Source organism: Balaenoptera borealis (genome assembly GCF_965194805.1).
Source record: "Balaenoptera borealis genome assembly, chromosome: 15".
Lineage (NCBI taxonomy): Eukaryota > Metazoa > Chordata > Mammalia > Artiodactyla > Balaenopteridae > Balaenoptera > Balaenoptera borealis.
The window spans coordinates 59,992,662-60,020,588 of record NC_138871.1 but is presented as its reverse complement, the minus strand read 5'-3'; the positions used below and the strand labels follow the sequence as shown (position 1 = coordinate 60,020,588).

At 36.2% G+C, this 27,927-nt stretch overlaps 1 protein-coding gene across 2 annotated transcripts in view; it reads right to left on the bottom strand.

Moving 5' to 3' along the window:
• The window catches only part of MAP4K3 (mitogen-activated protein kinase kinase kinase kinase 3), a 201,172-nt gene that overhangs the window by 55,482 nt on the left and 117,763 nt on the right, over nt 1-27,927 (bottom strand). For both annotated transcript variants that reach the window (XM_082358059.1, XM_082358060.1), the window contains exons 5-13: nt 24,162-24,217; nt 23,526-23,573; nt 20,462-20,504; nt 18,858-18,930; nt 7,695-7,826; nt 7,435-7,497; nt 7,268-7,349; nt 7,055-7,165; nt 2,098-2,176 (exon numbers count right to left, since the gene is read on the bottom strand). In XM_082358059.1, coding sequence (XP_082214185.1) covers nt 2,098-2,176; nt 7,055-7,165; nt 7,268-7,349; nt 7,435-7,497; nt 7,695-7,826; nt 18,858-18,930; nt 20,462-20,504; nt 23,526-23,573; nt 24,162-24,217 — 687 coding nt within the window. The remainder of the gene's footprint in view (nt 1-2,097; nt 2,177-7,054; nt 7,166-7,267; nt 7,350-7,434; nt 7,498-7,694; nt 7,827-18,857; nt 18,931-20,461; nt 20,505-23,525; nt 23,574-24,161; nt 24,218-27,927) is intronic.

Genomic DNA, 27,927 nt, shown 5'->3' with positions numbered 1-27,927 from the left:
AAGTGTCTGCCACAGGACATTCCAACTACTGTTCAAATAATTGCTGGGCAATCATCCCAGGCTACAGTGCTATTTATGATGTTCTTAATAATGTCGAAAAGTCCTACTTATCTGTAATTGTCTATTGGTCTTGATCTCTGTTTCTGCTACCATCTCCTTGAACGTATGTCAAGCGACACACCATAAATTTATATTTTACTACCCAGATGAAAACTCCTCCTTAGCTTCTTTGAAATAGCTCTGACATGATCACTTACTGACCCATCACTAGCCATTAGGGGTCAAAACTGATCCTACTATGGCAGACAAGAAGAGCCCCAGAATTATTTCTTCTTAAAGCAAGTCTTTGCTTATCATATTTAACTGAAGGCAGAGGGGACTTCCTAAAAGGGAAAGAGCAACAAACTTTCTGCAAGTGAGCCAATTTTTACATATATGTTGCCCAAACACCATTTAGTTTAATAAAGAGAAAACCTTGGTTGCATGGAGAGATACCATGTAATTGTAAACACAAAACATTATCAAGAGCAACAAATATATACAAATACTAAAATAAATTATTTTTTCTAAAGCCTGCCTTTATCGTCAATAGCATGACTGATTACTCTATATATCACATCTCACATAAAATCATAAAACATCCTAAGAAAGCAGATACTACAACACTGCATAAGATTTTAAAGCCTCAAACATCAAACCCACAAATTGTAAGAAGTGGTGGTTTTAATCCTGTTGCTACCTCAACATACTAGAGGGATATGACACCTTTCTTACTGGCAAACACGGGAGAAGGGAAGATGTTCATCAAAAGGAGGGCATATCAGAGTCTCAGAAAAACTAGGGTAAAGGCATCTATAGTTTCAAATAGCATGTACACACATATGCAGTTAGGAGCTGAGAATCACTGATATAAACTAGTAAAGAACGCCTAAGAGGAAACTGCACTTTGCAGTAAAGGGCCTGACAATACAATTTAAAAACAGAATTGGATAACAAGATAGAAAGTACTTTAGATTTTCAGTAGTACTGAACACAGAAGGTTTTCTAACTGCAAAGACATCTCTAATCACCTTTTGTATTATTAAAGAAATGACAAAGACGTATTGTAATTACTTTTTGTACATTAAAAAATAATGGGAAAAGCTCACATGCTAAGGTTGTCATTTTCAGAAAAATACTTTTGGGGAAAAATTAGCAAATTTAAATCACATGGCTTCAGAGGGAGCTATAAAGGTTAAGTTTATATGGTCACACAACTAACTGTAGGCAAAGTACAAATCCCAGTCATGGGCTTTTTGTAAAGTAGATGGTGCTATCTTTCAAGAATTTCCTTCTTTTAAGAGCATTTCCAGGTAGCACCAGCACCAAGCTCTGCCAAGAACTTAACACACAGTGTACGGTCCAGCCAAAATTCCAAAGGAAGGTTCACAAAGGACTTGCAGTGTGAAAGCCACACAGGCGTGCTGAGGTGGTTTCTGAACTGGAGCCGTGTTTGCGAAAGATCGCTGGGCTGGAAGCCGAGAGATCTAGGGCTTGCTGTTAACCAGGTGTATGACTCCATCCCACAGGCGGATCTATTCATCTCTGCATTTCTTTTCTGTTTTCTATTAAATGGTGATAGTGCCTGTCCCTACTTACCTTACTTAGCTTTTAAATGTGCAGACCTCTCCCCGTCCTGGCTCTCCTGGACCATCAGCTTCTATCTAACCCGGGAGCTTGTGAGAAGTAAAGAACCTCAGGTCTCACCCCAGATCTACTGAATCAGAAACCGCATTTTAGCAAGCTCTCTAGGCAAGTTCTACCCACATGGAAGTTTAGGGAGCACTGCCTTGATTACTTCTATCCTGCCTATTCTAGGAATTTTATTCCTCTTCCCAAACAATAACAACATAAATACACGCCCCCAGACACCACCAGAAAGTCCTCAGGAGTAAGGAAAATGAAATTCTTACTGCCTTAATTAAACTCTACCTTTCAAAGCATCTAATAAGAAAAGCCACTTAGAAGAAAATGAAGCAAAAATAACGGCAACTAAATTAAAACTTGAAATCTTATTTTTCATTGTTAAATTATAAACCGTGTATAGGATACACTTACAGTTTATCTCCGAGCGTGTTTTTTCTTCTCTCACATTTCTACTTGTTGAGTGAATTCTATGTGGGACAGCAACAAGAGGCTAGGAAAGAACAAAATCAATGACAAGCCACAGTCTGGTCCACAGAATTACCCAAATATGAAAGAAATACTTCTCTTTATATAAAAATGGGAACAAAATACAACTTTGTTAATATTTGTTTAAAAAATGGCAACCAGAAACTGAAAGCTTCTTACTCCTCAAACTGGGAGCTTAAGATTAGGGATATACTTTATCCACAGCAGGTTCCCAGTAAATGTTCTATGAGTTGAATATAAATAAATATTCAAAATTGAATACTTCAAGAACACAATAGCTGTTCAAAAGCTGCAGCTAGCTTTCCCTGTTGCAGAGGAGAAAATTATAATTGAAAAAAAATCTGGTTCAACTTCTTATATCAAGAAGGATGAGATAAATGAAATGAAATAATGCTAAAGGCATTAATGATTTATGGTCTTCTTACCTAGTAAACACAACATTTCCCCACCTTAATGCCTTTTCTTGTAGAAGCAGCACTCTATTTTCTTTCCTTCTATTTTATTAAAATCTCTCTATGTGTACTGTCACTTTCAGAGAGAAATATCCTGGGGGGTAGGTGAAGTGGGGATGAGTTCTTCTTACTATTAATTCATGGACATTCCTCCAACCTTATGGAGTAAAAAAGGCCCTATTTGAAAAGTTTCTGCAACTCCATTCTATACACTCTAAGGCTTCACCTTAAGAGGTGATGCCAGCATCTATTTCATGTACCAAATAGGTTTTTTCTTCTGTGTGTGAAACACTATCTTTGAAGTTTTACTACCTTTGAAGGAGATACACTCTTACACATATCTTTTGGAAAATGTAATTCATAAACATTTGAGCTCAAATTCTTAAGACTCTATAAGCCAAATCAAGAACAGGACCCAAGTTAACTATTCTCAGTATAGGCACCTCTCAGGAAATAAAGATATATGAATCTAAGACCCAATTATTAAAACACCAATGTAGTAAAACAGTAGCAAAAATAATTTAAAAAATTAAGTATTTAAACTTTACATGTACACAGTGATTTGTAGTTTACAAAGTGCTTTCATATACCTTAGCTCATTCTGTCCTCAAAATAAACTTGTGAAACAAGTATTAATCTTCATTTTATAGATGAGGACATTCAGCTAGTTAGCTGCAGAACAAGAAAAACCCTGGACTTTTGATCACAATATTTGGAGCAAAAACAAACAAGCAAAAATAGGTATCATGTTAGGTTAGTCACACATACTGCTGTTATCAGTGAACATGGATGAAATCTATGCTTTCTATGAGAACAGTTTTACTTTCCCAGCTTCAACAGTGCAATTATAAAATTATTAAATCTTATAATGCTGTACCTAGTACATGGGTTAACATACAGGAGAAGAAAATGCTATTAATCACAATTACTTCAATGTGTAGTACTTCTAAGATAGAAACTACATGGGAACCCTACATGAAAAGTCAACTTTCTTCCACTGTGAATAATGTATACTAAACTAAAACAACTAAAGACTAAAGTAGAACTAGTACACGTGCTAAATATTTTCAAGAGAATTCAACTTCCACACAATATTATATAGTATCACAGCAAGTGCTGAAATGCTAGTTAGACACATTCAAATTCTGAGTGACAATGCAGTACTTAGCCATTATAATTACAAATCATTTGCAAATAATAAGACTTAGATACTACCTATTATGTATAACATATATTGTAGTATTATATATGTATAAATTACTATAGATTTCTCTGGGGAAAGTATGATCTTAAACTATGGTGAGAAGAAAAGTTACCCTCTTCCCTAACCAACAATTATAATACTAATAACATAGTCTTGATAAGGAGAAATTCCTTTCTCTGCTATATGAGAAAATTTCAGAAGAATCTTTATTCCACAGGTTGCTTCTATATTTGGTTTATTATTTCTCCTCTTTAAACACATTTTAAAGGACTTTATAATTCAGCACAACACGTAAACAGGATGAAGTAAGGGACAACAATGCAGCATCTAGTGCACTGAAAGAGTACAGGCAGTCCTCGTCCTGTAGTCTTGATATGCACAAATTTCAGTTACTATAATACAGTTAAATTACACTAGTCCTCTATAACATGGTTCAAATTTCAGTCACCAGTTTATTAATTGTATAATATTATATAACATTAATTGTATATTATTCAGTATATTAATCTTATCAACATTCAGTATATTAATTATAATTGCATAAAACACAAACTTCACTGCCTGCTTGTCAGTCCACAGATCACTGTGTGAATAACAGATGCACATCATGATCCGTAACTAATCACATCACTACTTTCAAAGTCTGTCTGTGACTGGTCACTGAGCATCTGTTATTCAGTTCATGCACAGACAGCGAAGTGTGTAGTTGTGCTGCCTCCTTGTCTCCCAGTGATAATATACTCATGTGACATTTTTACAAAAATTGGTAACTGAAAGAAGAAATTAGCTAACAAAGATAAAACTGCTGCAAAGAAATAGAAAGTGATAACTCTGGATAATGTTGGAAATGAAGTTTGAATCAAACATAAATGAAGTTACAGGAGAAAATAGCTGACTGTGAGAATGCTGAAACTGCCACTGTTCAAGAGACTGTGAACACACAGCCAGGGTAACGTAGCGAAGGTGAACCTGACATAAGTGAAGAAAGAAGTCCTGATAAAAAGGATGAAGGTGCCCCAAAAGAAGGGGCGCTAGCAAAAAATTTCACATCACAGGACTACTGATGTTATTTCATGCATTGAAAGTTCAAAGGATAAAATATTGGAAGCTGACCTGAACTTAGAAAGGAATCTGACATTCACCAAAGCATAAAGAAGATACTTGCTCTGTGTCATAAAGTTATATGACAAGAAGAAGGCAAACACTATGCAATCTACTCAATAAACAGACTACTTGATAATGAAACAATCCATGGAAGTGTTTTTTTTTTTTTAAACAAAGAAAAGAAACACAATTCTCACAGGTTCTAATACTTTACAATGTATTAAATAAAATATTAGTTTTACTATTTTTATCATTCCCCTATACATTTAAAACTGACAATAAGAGAGTTTTTAATCTTCTAACAAAAATGTTTTAAGGTCACAAAACAATTATAATTTTTCTCCTTGAGTATTAAGATCGCTTTGCAGGGGACTTCCCTGGTGGCGCAGTGGTTGAGAGCCTGCCTGCCAATGCAGGGGACACAGGTTTGAGCCCTGGTCCGGGAAGATCCCACATGTTGCGGAGCAACTAAGCCTGTGTGCCACAGCTATTGAGCCTGTGCTCTAGAGCCCGCGAGCCACAACTATTGAGACCACATGCCACAACTACTGAAGCCCTCGGGCCTAAAGCCCGTGCTCCACCACAAGAGAAGCCACTGCAATGAGAAGCCTGCGCACCGTAAAGAAGAGTAGCCCCTGCTCACCGTAACTAGAGAAAGCCCCGCTCAGCAACAAAGACCCAATGCAGCCATAAATAAATAAACAAATAAATAAATAAATTTACATACAAAAAAATGCTGTTGGATCCTTTCAAAAAAAAAAAAAAGATCGCGGGGCTTCCCTGGTGGCGCAGTGGTTGAGAATCTGCCTGCCAATGCAGGGGACACGGGTTCGAGCCCTGGTCTGGGAGGATCCCACATGCCGCGGAGCAACTGGGCCCGTGAGCCACAACTACTGAGCCTGCGCGTCTGGAGCCTGTGCTCCGCAACAAGAGAGGCCACAATAGTGAGAGGCCCGCGCACCGCGATGAAGAGCGGCCCCCACGTGCCACAACTGGAGAAAGCCCTCGCACAGAAACGAAGACCCAACACAGCCATAAATAAAATAAATAAATAAATTTAAAAAAAAAAAAGATCACTTTGCAGGATTTCACCTTACTTGGTCATTTGTACAGTCCTTTACTACCATGCAAATGAAGGAACACCTGTATATCAAATTATAGAAGAATTTATAAAGCAAAACAACAAAACCCAATTTCTCCCTTGTATAAAGTCAATAATACTTTATAATTCTTAAGTTTTTTGTTTTCAAATACTTCTCCAGACCTTTAAACAAAGGGATAGTAGCTTATTTATAGTTGTATAAAGATGACAAGCTAGAACAATGATGAATTGATAGAAAGGTTCTCTCTTACCTAAGACAATCCGAGACCACCTTTCTGACCACTGAGAGCTATCGTTCCTTCAATATCATCAATGGAATTTACACCATTTTAAGTACCTTCCAAAAGCCAGTCAAGTTCAAGGCTATCCAGCTCAGTTACAGACCCAATAACAGAATTCTGACATGTCACATATACTGAGTTTATCTTAGGTGCCACAATTATTAGCTGAGTTAGGAATGTTACATATGCCAGCCGAAGTGAAGCTTCCATTCATACCAATGCTCCCATGATACTAGGGTTATTTAATTCTCTAACTACACTGGCTTATTTTTAAACACGTCTACAGCAGACAATTAGGGTAATAGTCACTAACAAAGTCAATCCTATACTTTCTACTAACCACTAATAACTCGTGAAGTATTGTACAAGGATTCTTTTTGACAAGAAAATGGAATAGAAATTTTATGTATATTCTAATATCTTGTGTAGGTGCTTCCCATTTGCATTCTCTTTTACAATGGATTATTTATTTGCAACTTCACCTAAAATGACTACTTTAAAAAAACTACAGTAATTTCAAGAAGTAGATTAGATGATTCTGCCTTTGCCATTTTCAGAAAACAGTCTCTATAAGTAGTCAACAGGAAAAATCCAGCTCATGATTTCCAAAGTCAAGGAGTTAATTCTTCCCTCAAGAGTTGATTTAAACTAGATCCAGAACTTAAAAGAACTGATTTTTCAGATGTACATACTATATACATATATGCTATATATACTACTTGGTAAAAACAGTTCCTACCTCAGGATCATCATCATCAAAATCATGGTAAGTGGAATGATCTGGATTATTCACTTTATCCAACAGTTCGATTGCCAAAGACCGTGTCAAAGGCTGTGTGACAAACGGGTGCTATTAAAAATAAAATAACATAGTACAGAACACTTATTAGAAGTCTGTTTGAGTGACATTTTATCTTTTGAAAAAAGACATATTTCAGGGCAAAAATAATACCTGTAGTAGCTTTTCAGCAGTAGGTCTTTTTTTTGGATTTTTGGTAAGTGCCATTTTCACAAAATGATGAAAACTATTTGACCTAAGAAATTTTGAAAATCAGATTTTAAAATTTCAATTATTTTTTTGCTCATGACTATAAAAGTAAATAACACAAAAATACTTACCATTTTATTTTATCCTTTAGTTTAGGAGGCTGAAAATTGCTTTTTGTCATTAGAAATAATGCTCTGAAAAATCAACAACCATTACACAGCATTTTAAGATTGCATATTTTAATATATAATATTAATTCTATCACTATAATTCCCAAATAAGGTAAAGCAAGACTAAGAATATTACTTGTTCATGACATAATAAATAATACTGGGAGGCGGGGAGGGGACCTTAATTTAAGCACAGGATTCTTTAACTATGACACACTGACCTCATTGGGTGTAAGTCAAACATAGGAGGCTGCAGCTCAGCAAGTTCTATGGCAGTGATCCCCACTGCCCAGAGATCACAAAGCTGATTGTACCCCCCTTTCCTCTCAACGGCTGCGACTTCTGGAGCCATCCTGAAGGAAATAGTCCAGAAAAGAAAAATCTATTTATTGTATTTTCCTTCTTATTCCCATCAGAGGCACACCATCACTATGTAAGCTGAGGCCTATTTAGGCCTTGACATCTGAAAAATAAGTATGTAGTACTTAAAAGGCTCATATTTCCCAAGATCTCGACATCTCATAAGACTCTCCATCCCAAGCCCCTACTGATTTCTCCTTTGTTACTTTGTTAAGCTATTTACTATAAAGGTTTATAAAAATTTACAACTACAACAGAGCGACATGTAACAATTTGTCCACATCCCAATCTCTCTTCCTCTGTACATGCAAAATTCTATAGAGACATAACATGTAATAAATAACTTATCATTTTTAGCTCTTCCTTCTTACGTCAATAAACTGCAATCTGGCCTCTGACTGTTTTCACTTGACCAATACTATTTATTGGGGCACCAAGAATCTTCATTTAGTACTTAACTCACATTTACTATAAACTTAATTGGTTGGTGAAAAGTTATAAAAATGAGTGTCTGCTTTTAAAAAAATACATTTATTCACATGAAAGTTACCTGAATTCAGTATTTTTTTTGTTTCTTTCAACTTTACTGTAGTCTTATCCTAATTATACCTCTATAAATTTGTATTTTATTAAATAATTATGTTGATTTTCAAATATAAAACATTTCAAATCCTAAGCAGTAGTTTTGAAAAGAACTACTTGAGATAAACATTTGAACTCTTACATATCAAAAGTGTGAGTTAAACAGGCAGCCTTACAAGTATGTTTGTTTTCCTGGTATGATTTCAGGAAAGTCAAATATGTCAGTAAGTTAACCAAAAAAAAAATCCCTCTAACTTTCTAAATGCTTGGTCTTAAAATGTTTTTAATCTTTATTGATGGCTAGATTTCAGTCAGCTGTGGAAATGCCCCAGTAGAGGATAAAAGTGCACACTGGTGACATATTCTTAACTAGCTGGCCACGGCAGCTGATGTTCTCCCTTCCTCTACAAAAATATGAGTGAAAGATCCCACCCAGTGCACTTGTACTCCTGCCAGTTAAGTTGCATGCTTACCGCAATCAACTGAGTCATCTCTGAACCTGTTTATTTGCTATATTTGTTATTATAAATACATAATCTAATTAAATATTATAAAAACTAATTAATTATGAAGGTAAAAAGAGTAAGCTGTTATGAAAATTAAAGTGTATGCTTTAGAAAAACTTGTTAAAGACAAGTTTCTAAAGACAGAAAAAACAAAAAATCTGGCAAATGAGGTTAAGAAAAGGATAGCTGTAAAAGATTAGGAAGGCTACAGACTGCATAATTCCATCTGTATGACACTGGGGGAAAAGGCAAAACCGTAGAGACAGAAATCAGATCAGGTGTTGCCAGAGGCTAGAGACGGGCCAAAAGAATTTACGAGAAGGGCACAAAAGAAAACTTTCCTGGGTGATGGGAACCTATGTTTTACACGGATTGTGGTGGCATTTTTCACTACCACAGAGTGTCTCAAAGTTCATAGAACTGTACACCTAATAAGGCTAAATTTATACCTCAATAAACCTGACTGGAAAAGTCACATGCTTTGTATATGACTGCATTTTAGAGAAAACACAAACCAGGAAATGTGGATGATTTACATCTAACTAGTTATCCACGCAAAGAAAAGGCTTTCGCCCTATATCAAATGATTGGCAAAAAAAAAAAAAAGTACACTCACATGCCTTAAATTGAAATAAAATGTTTAAGGTACATGTGTAGTGTATTAATTTTGAGATTTGCCAATTCCACAGACTTTTTTGATTAACTGGATAACTGCCAACCTTAGTCACAATGAATGAGAGATTCCATTCTATCCTACATCCCTAGAGTTTAGGTGGGAAAGACATGATACTAGAGAGAGTTGAAGAGTCAGAGTGTTCCAAAACATTATTTTGCCTCATTCACAATTTCACATGCTCCCAAGATATTACCTACTCTATCATTAGAAGAATGACATTAGTTTTTAATCTCTGAAGCTTCAGTTGGAGATCAGTTATCATCAACAAACATTTACTAAGCATGTGTAGAGAATCATGCTAGACCCTGGAGATTCAATGAGAGTTCCTCCAGATGTTTAAAATCAAACTGAGGAGACAGAGTACCTAAAAATAATAACAGATCGCTCTTTAAGCTCTTATTCCTCTCAGAAATCAATCCCGAACAATAAGAACAAAGAAGAGAAATAAAATCATATCATCTTTGAAAAATCCAGAAGACATATTTGGACTGGAAATGAAATAATAGTAACTGATGTGGCAAATAGGAGGAAGGACAAACCTAAGTGTGTGTAGAGGACAAGACCAACTAGCAAGCCAAGAACCCCAGAAATATGTAAAATTTAATGTACATCAGTTACTACTTTACTGATGACTAGGTTCCAACTAGCTGGTTCTTAGCCCCTAAGAATCCCAGAAAGGCTGACAAATTAGGGTTACAAACTTACAAAAGCAGAGTTAAGACTGAGGTTGAAAACAGGTATATTTATTTGCAAATGTCAAGTCTAAATAATGAATAGTTAGTCCACCAGATTCCTCTTCTCATCTATTAAAGCCCAGCAATTACTCCTTCCCCATTCCTACTGGATGAAGACCAAGAGAAACTGGATGAGGGGCTTCAGACTCAGACATATCAGGAACAAAGGAGAGCAGGGGCTGGGAGCAGTAGAAGTCTGTGTATAACAATGAGTTCCTCAGCTTCCTTCACTTACTCATTTCTGGGACACTAAAAACTGGGTTTACATGCTACATCCCATGCACACACGGCTACGAATCAGCTTTAAGTGCCTTGCTCTTCAATGTAAACCAGAAGAGAAGGGTTACTAGACATTTGAGGGAAGCCTCCATCATGAAAGCATGAGTCTCAAAAGCTTTGGAAATCTTACAGAAAGAAGAACAAAAATGATTTTTAAAAACTGACAGAAAATTAATGGATTAATCCAAGTGGTCCAAGATATAACTAATGAGTTCCAGAAAGAGAGAGCAGGAAAAAGCATAGCAAAGAAATTATCAAGGAAGTAATGCAAGAATACTTCCCAGAACTGAAAGACATGAATCCTGACTGAAAAGCACAAATGCCAAGTACAATGAATAAAAGTAAAAATGACAAAAGAACAAACAAAAACATTCTGAAGTATACCACCATGGAATACCAAACCATCAAAAAGATTCTAGTAGGGAGGGGTTACATTCAAATATCATGTGTCGACAGTTTCAGCCATTTTTGGAGCCCATCGGCTGCCCAGCCCCCCGCCTCTCCATCAGTGTGTGATGCATTCCTTCCACATCTACCTACATGAAAGCGTCCCTCTGTGATGAGGATGGGGCAGTGGTCCACATATAGTCCAGTGCCAAGAGGGAAAAGTAAGGTGATGTGAGCGGAGTCCTCTTGGCTGTGTGGCTGACAGGGTCTTGCTGCTCCGGCTGGGTGTCAAGCCTAAGCATCTGAGGTGGCAGAGCCAAGTTCAGGACATTGGACCACCAGAAACCTCCCGGTCCCACGTAATATCAATCAGCGAGAGCTCTCAGAGATCCCTGTTTCAATGCTAAGACCCAGCTCCACTCAATGACCCGCAAGCTCCAGTGCTGGACACCCCATGCCAAACAACTAGCAAGACAGGAACACAACCCCACCTACTAGCAGGAAGGCGGCCTAAAATCATAATACGTTAACAGACACCCCAAAACACACCACCAGACGTGGTCCTGCCCACCAGAAAGAGAAGATCCGGCCTCATCTGCCAGAACACAGGCACCAGTCCCCTCCACCAGGAAGCCTACACAACCCACTGAACCAACCTTACCCACTGGAAGTAGACACCAAAAACAATGGCAACTACGAACCTGCAGCCTGCGAAATGGACAACCCAAACACAGTAAGTTAAGCAAAATGAGAAGACAGAGAAATATGCAGCAGATGAAGGAGCAAGGTAAGAACCCACCAGACCAAACAAATGAAGAGGAAATAGGCAGTCTACCTGAAAAAGAATTCAGAGTAATGATAGTAAAGATGATCCAAAATCTTGGAAATAGAATGGAGAAAATACAAGAAACATTTAACAAGGACCTAGAAGAACTAAAGAGCAAACAAACAATGATGAACAACACAATAAATGAGATTAAAAATTCTCTAGAAGGAATCAATAGCAGAATAACTGAGGCAGAAGAATGGATAACTGACCTGGAAGATAAAATAGTGGAAATAACTACCACAGAGCAGAATAAAGAAAAAAGAATGAAAAGAATTGAAGACAGTCTCAGAGACCTCTGGGACAACATTGAATGCACAAACATTTGAATTATAGGGGTCCCAGAAGAAGAAGAGAAAAAGAAAGGGACTGAGAAAATATTCGAAGAGATTATAGTTGAAAACTCCCCTAATATGGGAAAGGAAATAGTCAAGTCCAGAGCGCACAGAGAGTCCATTACAGGATAAATCCAAGGAGAAACACGCCAAGACACATATTAATCAAACTATCAAAAATTAAATACAAAGAAAAAATATTAAAAGCAGCAAGGGAAAAGCAACAAATAACATACAAGGGAATCCCCATAAGGTTAACAGCCGATCTTTCAGCAGAAACTCTGCAAGCCAGAAGGGAGTGGCAGGACATATTTAAAGTGATGAAGGGGAAAACCTACAACCAAGATTACTCTACCAAGCAAGGATCTCTTTCAGGTTCAATGGAGAAATTAAAACCTTTACAAACAAGCAAAAGTTAAGAGAAGTTAGCACCACCAAACCAGCTTTACAACAAATGCTAAAGGAACGTCTCCAGGCAGGAAACACAAGAGAAGGAAAAGACCTACAATAACAACCCAAAACAATTAAGAAAATGGTAACAGGAACATATGCATCGATAATTTCCTTAAATGTAAATGGATTAAATGCTCCAACCAAAAGACAGACTGGCTGAATGGATACAAAAACAAGACCCATATATATGCTGTCTACAAGAGACTCACCTCAGACCTAGGGACACATACAGACTGAAAGTGAGGGGATGGAAAAAAATATTCCATGCAAATGGAAATCAAAAGAAAGCTGGAGTAGCAGTTCTCATATCACACAAAATAGACTTTAAAATAAAGACTATTACAAGAGACAAAGAAGGACATTCCATAATGATCAAGGGATCAATCCAAGAAGAAGATATAACAATTGTAAATATTTATCCACCCAACAAAGGAGCACCTCAATACATGAGGCAAATGTTAACAGCCAGAAAAGGGGAAATCGACAGTAACACAATCATAGTAGGGGACTTTAACGCCCCACTTTCACCATGGACAAATCACCCAAAATAAAAATAAATTAGGAAAACAAGCTTTAAACAACACATTAAACAAGATGGACTTAATTGATATTTATAGGACATTCCATCCAAAAACAACAGAATATACTTTCTTCTCAAGTGCTCATGGAACATTCTCCAGGATAGATCATATCTTGGGTAACAAATCAAGCCTCGGTAAATTTAAGAAAATTGAAATATCAAGTATCTTTTCCGACCACAACGCTATGAGACTAGATAGAAATAACAGGAAAAAAACTGTAAAAAATACAAACACATGGAGGCTAAACAATATGCTACTAAATAACCAAGAGATCACTGAAAAAAAAAAAAGAGGGAATCAAAAAATACCTAGAAACAAATGACAATGAAAACACGATGACCCAAAACTTAGGAATGCAGCAAAAGCAGTTCTAAGAGGGAAATTTATAGCAATACAATCCTACCTCAAGAAACAAGAAAAATCTCAAATAAACAACCTAAACTTATATCTAAAGCAACTAGAGAAAGAAGAACAAAAAAACCCCAAAGTTAGCAGAAGGAAAGAAATCATAAAGATCAGAGTAGAAATAAATGAAATAGAAACAAAGAAAACAATAGCAAAGAACAATAAAAACAGAAGCTGGTTTTTGAGAAGATAAACAAAATTGATAAACCGTTAGCCAGACTCATCAAGAAAAAAGGGAGAAGACTCAAATCAACAGAATTAGAAATGAAAAAGGAGAAGTAACAACAGGCCCTGCAGAAATACAAAGCATCATAAGGGACTACTACAAGCAACTCTATGCCAGTAAAATGGACAACCTGGAAACAATGGACAAATTCTTAGAAAAGCACAACCTTCCAAGACAACCAGGAAGAAACAGAAAATATAAACAGACTAATCACAAGCACTGAAATTGAGACTGTGATTAAAAATCTTCCAACAAACAATAGTCTAGGACCAGGTGGCTTCACAGGCGAATTCTATCAAATATTTAGAGAAGAGCCAATACCTATTCTTCTCAAACTCTTCCAAAGTATAGCAGAGGGGGAGACGCTCCCAAACTCATTCTACGAGGCCACCATCACCCTGATACCAAAACCAGACAAAGATATCACAAAAAGGAAAACTACAGGCCAATATCACTGATGAACATAGATGCAAAAATCCTCCACAAAATACTAGCAAACAGAATCCAACAACACATTAAGATGATCATATGCCGTGATCAAGTGGGGTTTCTCCATGAATGCAAGGATTCTTCAATATACGCAAATCAATCAATGTGATACACCATATTAACAAATTGAAGGATAAAAACCGTATGATCATCTCAATAGATGCAGAAAAAGCTTTTGACAAAATTCAACACCCATTTATGATAAAAACTCTCCAGGAAGTAGACACAGAGGGAACTTACCTCATCATAATAAAGGCCATATATGACAAACCCACAGCCAACATCATTCTCAATGGTGAAAAACTGAAACCATTTCCACTAAGATCAGGAACAAGACAAGGTTGCCCACTCTTACCACTATTATTCAACATAGTTTTAGAAGTTTTAGCCACAGCAATCAGAGAAGAAAAAGAAACAAAAGGAATCCAAATCGGAAAAGAAGAAGTAAAACTGTCACTGTGTGCCAGTGACACATAGTCACATATAGAGGAATCTTTCAGATGACATGATACTATACATAGAGAATCCTAAAGATGCTACCAGAAAACTACCAGAGCTAATCCATGAATTTGGTAAAGTAGCAGGATACACAATTAATACACAGAAATCTCTTGCATTTCTATACACTAATGATGAAAAATCTGAAAGAGAAATTAAGGAAACACTCTCATTTACCACTGCAACAAAAAGAATCGAATACCTAGGAATAAACCTACCTAAGGAGACAAAAGACCTGTATGCAGAAAACTATAAGACACTGATGATAGAAATTAAAGATGATACAAACAGATGGAGAGATACACCATGTTCTTGGATTGGAAGAATCAACACTGTGAAAATGACTATACTATCCAAAGCAATCTACAGATTCAAATCAATCCCTATCAAACTACTAATGGCATTTTTCACAGAACTAGAACAAAAAATTTCACAATTTGTATGGAAACACTAAAGACCCTGAAGAGCCAAAGCAATCTTGACAAAGAAAAACGGAGCTGGAGGAATCAGGCTCCCTGACTTCAGACTATACTACAAAGCTACAGTAATCAAGACAGTATGGTACTGGCACAAAAACAGAACTATAGATCAATGGAACAGGATAGAAAGTCCAGAGATAAACTCATGCACCTATGGTCAACTAATCTTTGACACAGGAGGCAAGGGTATACAGTGGAGAAGAGATGGTGGTGCTGGGAAATCTGGACAGCTACAATAAGTGGTGCTGGGAAAACTGGACAGCTACATGTAAAAGAATGATATTAGAACACTCCCTAACACAAAAATAAACTCAAAATGGATTAAAGACCTAAATGTAAGACCGGACACTATAAAACTCTTAGAGGAAAACATAGGCAGAAAACTCTATGATATAAATTACAGCAAGATCCTTTCTGACCCACCTCCTAGAGAAATGGAAATAAAAACAAAAATAAACAAACAGAACCTAATGAAACTTAAAAGCTTTTGCACAGCAAAGGAAACCGTAAACAAGACGAAAAGACAACCCTCAGAATGGGAGAAAATATTTGCAAACGAAGCAACTGACAAAGGATTAATCTCCAAAATATACAAGCAGCTCATGCAGCTCAGTATCAAAAAAACAAACAACCCAATCAAAAAATGGGCAGAAGACGTAAACAGACATTTCTCCAAAGAAGACATACAGATTGCCAACAAACACATGAAAGGATGCTCAACATCACTAATCATTAGAGAAATGGAAATCAAAACTACAATGAGGTATAACCTCACACTGGTCAGAATGGCCATCATCAAAAAATCTACAAACAATAAATGCTGGAGAGGGTGTGGAGAAAAGTGAACCCTCCTGCACTGTTGTTGGAACGTAAATTGATACAGCCACTGATATGGAGAACAGTATGGAGGTTCCTTAAAAAACTAAAAATAGAACTACCACACGACCCAGCAATCCCACTACTGGGCATATACCCTGAGAAAACCATAATTCAAAAAGAGACATGTACCACAATGTTCACTGCAGCACTATTTACAATAGCCAGGACATGGAAGCAACCTAAGTGTCCATCGACAGATGAATGGATAAAGAAGATGTGGCACATATATACAATGGAATATTACTCAGCCATAAAAACAAACAAAATTGAACTATTTGTAGTGAGGTGGATGGACCTAGAGTCTGTCATACAGAGTGAAGTAAGTCAGAAAGAGAAAAACAAATACTGTATGCTAACACATATATGGAATCTAAAAAAAAAAAAAAAATGGTTCTGACGAACCTAGGGGCAGGATAGGAATAAAGACGCAGATGTAGAGAATGGACTTGAGGACAAGGGGAGGGGGAAGGGTAAGCTGGGACGAAGTGAGAGAGTACCACTGACATGTATATAGTACCAAATGTAAAATTGATAGCTAGTGGGAAGCAGCCGCATAGCACAGGGAGATCAGCTCAGTGCTTTGTGACCACCTACAGGGGTGGGAGGGAGACGCAAGAGGGAGGAGATATGGGGATACATGTATACGTATAGCTGATTCACTTTGTTATATAGCAGAAACTAACACAACATTGTAAAGCGATTATACTCCAATAAAGATGTTAAAAAAAAAATCTTGTGTCATAATGGCATCACAGTTCCCATCAACATCAGAGAAAAGACAGTAGAGCAATGCTTCAAAAATTCCAACCTAGAATGCCATATTCATCCAAATTATCAATCATGTGTGTGTGAGGCTAGACATGCAGAGTCTCAAAAATTTTTACCCCTCAAATTTCTCAGGAAGTTATCAAAACATGAGAGAGGGAGAAATTTATGAAGGAGGAAGAAGACCTGGATTCCAGGAAATGAATTCCCAAGGCGAAGCTATGGAAAAAACCTAGAAAATAAACATTTCAGATTGGAATAGGAGGGAGGAGGACCCCGGGAAGACTTAACTTTAATAAAAACAAAACAAAACAAATTAAAACAAAGCAAAAAAACCCTCCCAAAATCAGGACTATTTATGGCTTGGAAAATTATATAGAGGCATCTTTCAGACTGCAGTATATGGGGAGGTATGGAAGTCTTGGCCAGGGATTAAAAATACAAACTAAACAAATAAAAAATGAAGAAATTATTAGATATAAGAAAAAATTTTAAAGACAGTAAGTGTAATAGTAGTATAATAATTGACTCAGCAAGTACATTGAAAGGATAAGAAGACTGAATGATGAATGAAGAGAACTATTAATAAAATCTTCACCTATTGTTAACACAAAGCCTATAAATAATAATTGATAAGGCTACAGATGGCAGAAGACACAACTAGAAGAATTTATCAGTCTCTTTAGCACTATTTGACTTTTAAAGTATGTACCTGTTTGATAAAAAGACAAATATCAAAAATGGTATATATCATATCTTAAATATGAAAAGAAGTCCTCCAGATTAGTGCTGTCCCACTGCTGAGGAGGCAGACCAGGAGGGCATTGGGGGAGGAATGGTAGCACTTAAGCTGAAGGAATGTTAATATTTCCAGAGTGCCGTTACTTCAAGGGAATCATGTGAGCAAAAAAGCTCTATACCTATCCACCACTATATGCACAATGACTAACAGCGTATCTGGCACATAGTAAGTGGTAAAAATATTTATTGAACAAATAAATGAATGAGTAAGACAGTTTGCATAGAATGATCAAAGAACACCCAGCAGACAAACATGGCTAGAGAGGAAGGTCTGTGGAGGCAACTAGTAGACCTTAAAGTTAATGAGGCAGGGACTTCCCTGGTGGTGCACTGGTTAAGAATCCACCTGCCAATGCAGGGGACACGGGTTCGATCCCTAGTCTGGGAGGATCCCACATGATGTGAAGCAACTAAGCCCGTGAGCCATAACTACTGAGCCTGCGGCACTCAAAAGCCCGCAGGCCACAACTACTGAAGCCTGGGCCTAGAGCCTGTGCTCTGCAACAAGAGAAGCCACTGCAATGAGAAGCCCATGGACCACAACAAAGAGTAGCCCCTGCTCACAGAAACTAGAGAAAGCCCGTGCGCAGCAATGAAGACCAAACACAGCCAAAAATAAATAAATAAATAAATTAAAAAAAAAAAAGTTAATGAGGCAGATAGAGGCCAGACACCGGAAGATTCCAAATGCCAAGAAATATGTACTTGATCTTGTGTGCAACCAAGATATGTCAAAAAGTTTTGAGCTAGGGAATACTGTGAATAAAACAATGTTGAAAAATTCATCAGAATACGGACTAATCTGTGAAAATACACGTAATATATGTAGGACCAAGAGTTGGGGTTTTTCTGGGCAAAACTGGAACTATATCAAGGTTTCTAAAAGTATATCAACCTTTAAAGCCCTTTCCACATAATGAAAAATAGTATGGTAGAATATTCTATGGCTATGTATTGTAATTCATCCAAAAGTATACATGCCTAAATTACTTAGCCTGTTGCTGACCTCCTTAATCTGTTTTAGTCCTAATAATTTTGACCATTCAGTCTATTTTTTAATAAACACTGCATACAATAATGACAGAAAAACAAAAAGTTAAATTATCAATTAAAATACAATTACCAATATGGTGTACCAATGAAAGACTTCCGTTTGGCAATTGTAGCTGTTATCTGAGCAGACACTCCAAAATCAGCTATTAAAAAAAGAGATACGTTTAGAAAATAAAGTAAAATTATTTAAAAGTAACATGAGAAATTTTTAATAATTATTTCAATTAAATTAATTTCACAGAAATGAGATATTCTCAAACATCACATTAAGATTTGTAACTCTAATGGACTAGCATTAAGATATCACAAAATAGTGTGTATGACAGCCAAATGGGTTCCCATACATCCCCACACGGATCAAATGACAACGAAAGTCAAGATCAAATAATTTTGATGAGGAAGAGACAACTGAGAGAATCTAACCTGCCAGATTTAATGTTATCATTTCTAATTCCCAGGACCTGAAATTCAAGGAAAATCACTGGGAGGGACCTTAAGTAGGAATACATTCCATTCACTTCCTGCCATACACACAACAACTGACATTAAAAAAAACAAAATCTCTACTGGTAAATCTATCTACCGTGAAAAGACAAACAGAATATTCCCAAAAATCTTACTGTAGCAATATATTCTAATACCAATAACAATCACTATCAAGAAATTTATTTTTATGTCAGTTTAGTTTTATGTTGCTATTTTTTAAGTATATTGAGTTCTAATATTTTCTAGTTTTTTAATGATGATTTCTAAATCTTTATAAACTAAGACATATTATATATAGGATGTCTTTGAGTAAAGCACATAATATTGACACAAATTTTAAACTGCAGATGGAAACTGTTCACTAAGCCATCAATAGTTAGATAACTGCTTTTCTCATATTTAGAGGTGGCTTAGGAAAATTTTATTATATGTAAATTATGATACTTTTAAATCTGATTAGCCCCTATTATAGGCTATAGGTCAAAATAGTTTAATCATATTTTTAGAAGATAAATATTTCCTTGAATTTTGATTTTATAGTGATATGTAGTTCAAAATAATTGCTTCATATTTGTTATTAAATACTTCATTTAATACCTAACAGACATAACTTTGTTTATAAAGTTACTATATTGTACATGTTTCCTGTCTTAAACTTTCAAATTAAGTTATTATTTAGGTATTGAACTGTTTTAATAACTTGACAATCAAAAGTTACAAAATAAAAGTTACAGTTTCAAATAAAGCACCATTCAGCATCTAAATTACATTCTTATATAACTAATACAATGTTTTATTTTAAAAGCTTGTGTAAGCAGGTAGGAGTTTTTGCATTATTGAGTTTTTGGCTTTTGTTTGCCTTATTTTTTGGTCACAAGGTAATCTCGTACAGATTTCTTACTAGAAGTCCCACTCCTAGGGTTAGAGGTGAAAGAATTTTTAAGGGATATTATTTCACTATATCTTTATAATGAATCTGTCCCATGTGAAGGACAGACTTTATCCTCACTTAAGAGAAGAAGAAACAGATACAGAGAGATTACATATGTCATGTCCTGCAATGAGATTTCCACCTAAAGATACATAGATGCTGCTGAGGGAGGGGAAACCTAGTCCTAGAGAGGAAAACATAAACTTACTATGTTTTGGAATAAATTTGTGCAAGTGACGAAATTCAAATTTACTTACCTAATTTCACATGACCATTATCCGTTAACAGAATGTTAGCTCCCTTCAAAGTGAGAACATTTTAGTTAAAGTAGGAAACATTTTATCAGAAAGCACATATAAAAGATTAAACATATATATTTAAAATAATCACAAGTGGCAGGCTTAAACCTAGAAATACTGACGATTTATAGTAGGCCCAATTAAAATGTTAAACCATTACATTCATAGGAAAACTTACTGTCTACTTTTTAGGCAATTTGACTATCCTTACAAAATGTTCTGCCTTGCAAAAAGCTGCTATTAAAATAATATGAATGTTATTATGAACGTGACATATTAGTTTTAATCTGAATGCTATTTTCTTACTGATCAAGCGCTGTCACTATACTAAACTGTTACCTTACAATGGCATTATTCAGTTCCTTGAATTACATGTTAAACTTCATTGCCATTTCCTGTCCAAAACCACCAAAACACATCTCCCTTTCTAGGTACTCAACATCAGTTGAACCAATGCTAATGTGTAAGACTGAACCTTACTACTTAGTCTGTAGGGCTGTCCATCCTAATGTGTCTCTGCCCAGAGTTTGGGGCCATTCAGTATATAAACAACTAGGCACAGTCCCACAGAATTAAAATGTCACCTGTTTGCATGACCTAGCAGCATTTTTATCCACTTTTGCTTCTTGATCTAAGCTCTAAGAAGAAGGTGATAATAACGACTTCATCTTCAAAAAACTGAGAGCTTCTGGAGGAGGTAGAAATACTGCCTCTCAAAGGTACTACAGGCTCCCCACCCCTGCCCCCGCTTTGGGCAACTTTTAAGTGAGGAAGCAAAAGTAATCCTCTATGGTTCAGGATGCAATCAATTTTGTAAGTATAAGTTCGGGGTAAAAAATACTAGGAAACTCCTTCCAGCCCCCAAAAGAGGAAGAAATAACCAAAACCTACACCCCTTGATATTACTGCAACTCTAAGGAGTAATGGGAGAAATGAGAAAAAGGAAAAAGAAACTAGAGTAGGGATTTCAACTTGAATTAGGCCCTAGCTATCTAGACTTCTGCCAGAGTCTTCAGTTTGGTCTTTCCCCAGCTCCAGATTAATTTTTCTAAATTACAGTTTATATCATGTCACCTGCACTTATGATGCATTCTTCCATCCATCCATCTAGGTGTCCATTCATCCCTCTCTCCCTGAGAGACTACTAGCAACCAGATGCTACTTCAAGCTCTGGGGTTACAGTAATGAAAAAGTTCCAGCTCTCAAGGAGTTTACATCTAAGCAGGAGAGAAAGAAAATCTAAAAACGAATACACACACACACACACACACACACACACACACGCACACGAATGAATGAACCAATAAATGATTCAAAGCCAGTTAGAGATAAGCACTCTGAAGATAAAGCAGGAAGGGAAGGCCTCTCTAAGGCAGGGATATTTAAGCAGAGATCTAATTGAAGAGAGGGTGCAGAGTCATGCCAAAATCTAGAAGAACATTCCAGAAAGAGGTAACAGCAAATACAAAGTCCTGGAACCAGAATGAACTCAACATATTCCAGGACCTCCAAGTTTAGTGTGCCTAGAACAGAATGAGTAAAACGAAGAAGAGTATGAGATGAGGTCGGAGAGGAAAGCAGGGGCCAGATCATGCATAACCTTAATGGCCATGGTAAAAACATCTGAATACTGTACTGAGTATGATGGGAAGCCAACGGTGGTTTATAAGCAGGAGAGTGACAAGATCTGATTTACAAAGGTCACTTTGGTGTGAGGTAGAGAACTGACTGTAGGATCACTCAAGAATGGGAGCAGGGAGACCAGTTAGAAAGCTATTCCAGAAGTCCAGGTGAGATATAATATAATGGTGGCTTAGACAGGGTAGAAATAGTGGTGATGGCTAGAATCTATCCAATTAGGTCCAAACTCTGAAGTCCAACACACGAGTTCTTGCATAATGGAGCACCAAACCTCCTGGCCAAAACCATCTTTATCACTCTCCTACATTCTCTTCTCTTCAATTATATGGTGCAGCCTTTATACCCCCTAAAATGACCCCACACTTTCTGACCTCCGTATCTTTGCTCACACTGTTCCTTCTGCTTAGAAGGCACTCCAACTTCCATTTCTGACAAAAATCTATCAATCCTTCCAGATCATTTAAGTGCCAATGACACAGAATCTTTCTTGATACACTTATCTTCTTAGGATCTCTCGCACCTTTGAATCCAAGGCTCTTTGCTTATGTCTTTGAAGTGGTTTATGAACAATACTTAAAGTAGAGGATCTCAGCAGGTGATCTGAGAGCCCACTGAAATTTCATGCAAAATTTGAAGGCATGTGCATAAGAGCATTTTTGGAGGAGAGAGTCCATGGCTTTCATCAGAGACTCAAAGAGCACATGATTCCCACACCCACATCCCCCGCAAAAAAGGGTTAGAACCTTTATGTTAGAGAAAATAAAAGGGGGAAAGAAAAAGCAGGAGGTAAGATGAATGAGGAAGAAGAAAAGAAAAGAAAAAATAAATGAACAGAGAAAATATCCAGGCTGGGAAGACGGCAGTATCTTTGGAAATAACCTCAGAGTCCTACGATAGGGGTGGTTTACCACAACATGCCCGGTGTACCTGCTCTCCTCTGCCAGTTAAAGACCAGCAGAAAAGGTCAAGGCTTAGTTTATCCATTTTTATACATTATTAATGACAGTTCCTTAAGATTGCCAAAGTTTACTACAATATTCAAAGCATGAAACTTCCTAAAGACTGTAACTTAATGGAAGCTATGGACCTAATTTGCATTTTATAAATAAATAACTACAAATAAGCTAAAATGTGTTATTAAAACATGAATCCACAATTGTACACTTTAAAAGGGTGAATTTTATGGTATGTGAACTGTATCTCAATAGAGCCGCTATAAAAAAAATTAATAAACCCTTCAAAGTATCACTCAATTTTATTATAGTAACATATTAAGATAACAAATTCATCAAATAGAATAACTGATACAATTTTGCTCAACAGTTTGGTCAGCATATTTAAAAATGAAGAGAGGGCCATTAGGTAAAGATATGATATATACCTTTATATCCCTGTGCATTTTCCCTTTACTGTGAAGATAGTATAATCCCTGGAGTTTCAAAAAAAAGAAAAATTAACAAGACTTTACTACAGAACACACTTTGGGATTTAAAGTCATCAATGAGTAGTATTCTATCTTATTTATTTACTCATTACAGAAAGCACTAGTGATAATTACTTTATTTTACCAGAGTATCCGAAAAGATAAAAGAATCGAGAAAATGAGAGGCGGAGCTCAGTTTGAACCACTAATTTTCCTAAGAGAAATAATTTTCACTAAACTCTGCAAATAGTTTGAAATAACTTTTTAAAAGTAAATATCCAATTAGTATCAGAATGAGTTTCAATCCCATAAGAATGCTTAATTTTTAAGCCTTTCTTTGGTATTAAGAGGAATATAAAAATAAATAACAAATCCATAGTGCTTAAATTTTAGGAGGTATATTATGATACTGAAGCTTTAACGTGTTTATTTGCAAATATAATTTGAGTTTACTACACAACTTTGAAATGCATTAAATTCAAGAGTTTACCAAACTAGAATATTTAAATCCTTACTCTGCTTAACAGGTAATGCAAAATAATTAAACATTTAGTTTAATAAAGAACATTACTTTTTAATTAACATTGAATTTACCTGTAGTGTTTCTCTGCTAACATATGCAATTTGCAGTTCCGACAGAGGTCCCGTTACTATAAGAGGAGAAAATTAATGTTAATAAAATTAGTCAAAGTATGTTTTTCAATAAGAGACAAAGTTTACAAGTTCCACTAAGCAATAGACTTAATATACCTAAATTCTACTAAAAAGTAAGCTCCATGAGGGCAGGAATTTTTAAAAATCTGATTTGCTCATTGTATCCCCAGTGTTTAGAACAGTGCCTGGCATGGAAAAGCTACTCAGTAAATGTTTGTGGAATGAATAAAACATTGAAATAGTCACTGAAATTAATTACATTTTCACTTTTACACCTGACCATATTACCTCTTAAATGTTAAAAGAAAGAAAGCATGGCCAAGACGTTTAGCTAGTTTTTATTAAAGCTTTTTAAAATAATTGACATGTAATATGTATTACTGACTAGGTTAAAAATCAATACTTTTTCCCTAAAATTATTAGCTTTATAGATATAAAATTAATACATGTTCAATATAAAAAATTCCAATCAACAGAGACAGGTCTTTTCCTTATCCAAACCAGTATTACTCAATAATAAACAATACCAATAGTTTGGCCTATAGTCTACCAGATGACTTAATGCATAGATGTTTTATATAGTACAGGTATGTAGTGTACAAACACATAAACATAAATGGAAACATATTACACATACAATTCTGAAACTTGCCTTTTCATTTATCATGGATGTCTTTCCATATCAATATACATAGCTTAATCATATAATATTTGAATATTTCCTCTGTGCACATCTTTCGACTATGAAAAACATTTAAATAGTTTTCTCTTTCTCGCTATTAAACCACTTCAGAATAAAGAAGTAAGTTAGGCGGGAAAAACTATTCTAGAAACTGAATCAAATTCCAACCATGAAATCACGCGCTAGACAGTGATCTCCCATTTACCTAAACCTAACAGCTTTGTAAAAATGTGTAGTTCAGAGTACTTGTATTTTACAATTGTGGAAGAGAGAAATCTATTTCACTTAGATTCTTTTGGGGACAAGGCTAAGTTTAAATGAGGATAAACCACATAGTAACTAACTTCCGTGGCTTGTAAACCTACTCTCATCCAGCAAGATAGGCCTTCTTGAGATGTGTGTTCCCACAATACAGCAAATAAGATAACCTGAAAACCCTGAAAGTAACACCAGGAAAAAAAATTTTAAATAATCTTCTAAATGCCTAGCTAAGCTCATAAACAGTAAGAGACTTGTCCAGAAGCCAAACGCAAAAACGAAAATGAAAAACAGAATCATAAAAATGACAAATAGTCTAGCTGTCTCTTAGGGGAAGGCCAGTCTTAGTAAGCTAGGGCCTTAGTTTTATCCCCTACATGGGCACAGAAGAAAAGGTTATAGCTCTGCAGAGGAAGAGCTAAAACAAACACCCACACAAAACCAGAATCCTCAAAGGGCTACACCCTCATTAAAATAGTGGACAAGCACCAGGAGACGACTAGGGATTTGCGTGTCACAGCCTGGGATGTGGACAGGAGAAAAAATGTTTCCTCTTAGAATTTAAAAGGCCTCTTCTTCACTCAGGTTTAGGGTTCAAATATATATAGAAAACAATGAGGTCACTGGGGTCCCAGGGAAAAAAAAAATCCAACACTGTCGGAAGGACACACTCTCAAAAGCCATACGGAATTCCCCCTGAAGATGATCTCAAAATTATGAAATAAATGAGAAAAAAATTCACCATAAATGATATAACAGAATGCATAAAGTTGTTAAAGGACAATATTAAACAGAAGGAAAAATGTTCAGTGAAAAATAGAGACAAAAAATCTATTATGTTGGAACAATAAAAGGTTCTAATGTTAGTTCTCAAAGAAAAAGTAAACAAAAGGAGAGGAGAAGGAACTCATGAAAAAATGTAAAGTCAAAAGTTGCCTTGCGGTCCTCACCCTCATGGTCAAAATATGTCCATGAATTCTCTGATACATCCCCCTCAAGAGCTGGAACTTAATTCCCTTCCTGAGTGTGGGCTGGACAGAAATGACTTGCTTCTGAAGAATAAACTGTGGTGGTAGTAACAGAATGCAAATTCTGAGACTACATCATAAAAGGTTTTATGGCTTCCTCCTTGCTCTCTGGTATCATTTCCTCTGGGAGAAGCCAGCTGCCATCCTGTGAAGACACTCAAGCTGTCCTATAGCGAGATCCTTGTGGCAAGGAATTGAGACCTCCTGCCAATAGCCATGTAAGTGAATCATCTTGAAAGCAAATCCTCCAACCTTAGTCAAGCCTTCAGATGACTATAGTTCCAGCCAAGAGCTTGACTGCACCCTCATGAGTGACCATGAGCTAGAATCATCCAGTTCGCAGACATTTGGTCCTGCCCCATACCTCCCTAAGACTTTTGGTCCACACCAAAAGGCTCTTGATATTTGTTCATATTTGGTCCTGCCCAAAATGTCCATAAGACATTGGGTCCATGCCAAAAGATCCTTGATATCTGGTCCTGTCCAAAACCATGTGGCATGAACCAAATATGCTCATGGACATTCTGGACAGGACCAAATTTCAAGGATTTTTGGCATGGACCAAATGTCTTATGCATGTTTTGCCCTGTACTGCAAGGGAAATCACCCAATTAAGCCATTCTTGAATTCTTGACCCTTAGTAACTGAGATAATAAACGTTTGTTTTAAGATGACAAATTTTAAGATCACTGTTATACAGCAATAGATAACTAATATAGTTCCCCTTTCAGGAGAGTTAACCTTAAAACAATCATTTGGAGTAAATGATGGAATTAAGGACATAAGACAAAATATAAAATTTGGCTTAATGGTACTTTATAAATAAGTGGAAATAATTTTAAAAAAGGAGGCTTTAATCAAAAAAATTTTGCATGATGGATCAAATTTGGTTTGTATACACCAGCAAAGAAACAAACAAAAACCCACAAGCACTGTGGTTATTAGAAAAGTAGAACTTGTCTTTCACCAAATAAGGTAATCCAGGATATTTATTCTACTCCCCACAGAATGACAACATGATGAAAGAGAGAGAGGAGAGGAGACAAGAGACACGCACAGAGAGAAATGGAGGTATATGTTTCATATGGCGATGCAAGTAGACAGCAGTGTAGACTACAGCCAAAGAGGAATATACGTTGCCATGAGGAGGTTATCTGGTAGAAACCTGGGTGCAATCAAAGGTGTGCATACAGAGAAAGACAGGGTTTGGGGCTGCATATAAGCCTGCATATTCTCAGCATGCATGTTTGAGAGCATCCAAGTTAATACAAAATTATTTCTTCCACTGACCCAGTTGCTATATAAACAAATCAGTACTTCCAGACTCATATTACTATGTTACTTCCACCAGAGGGTTGAAATGGAATAACAATCATGACAACCTATTTCTGTAACTAAACTGGCTTTCTTGCTTCTTAATGAAGAAAGCAGAATCAGACACCTAAGACCAATCATGTATATCTGATGGAATTACCAAACAATCTAAGACTAAAAAATAAGTATGCTTATATAAACTAAAGATATAAAAGAAGGGATGAAAAATTACAAGGAAAGAATAAGACAAAAAATGGAAAGAGATGTGAAATAGAACCAAATAATTTCTAGAAATGAAAAATATGGTCACCAAATTAGGTGTACAATCAGTGAACCGGAAGATGGTTATGAGTATCCTCAGTGCTCTGAGGGATTAAAAAGTGGAAAAATCGGGCTTCCCTGGTGGCGCAGTGGTTGAGAATCT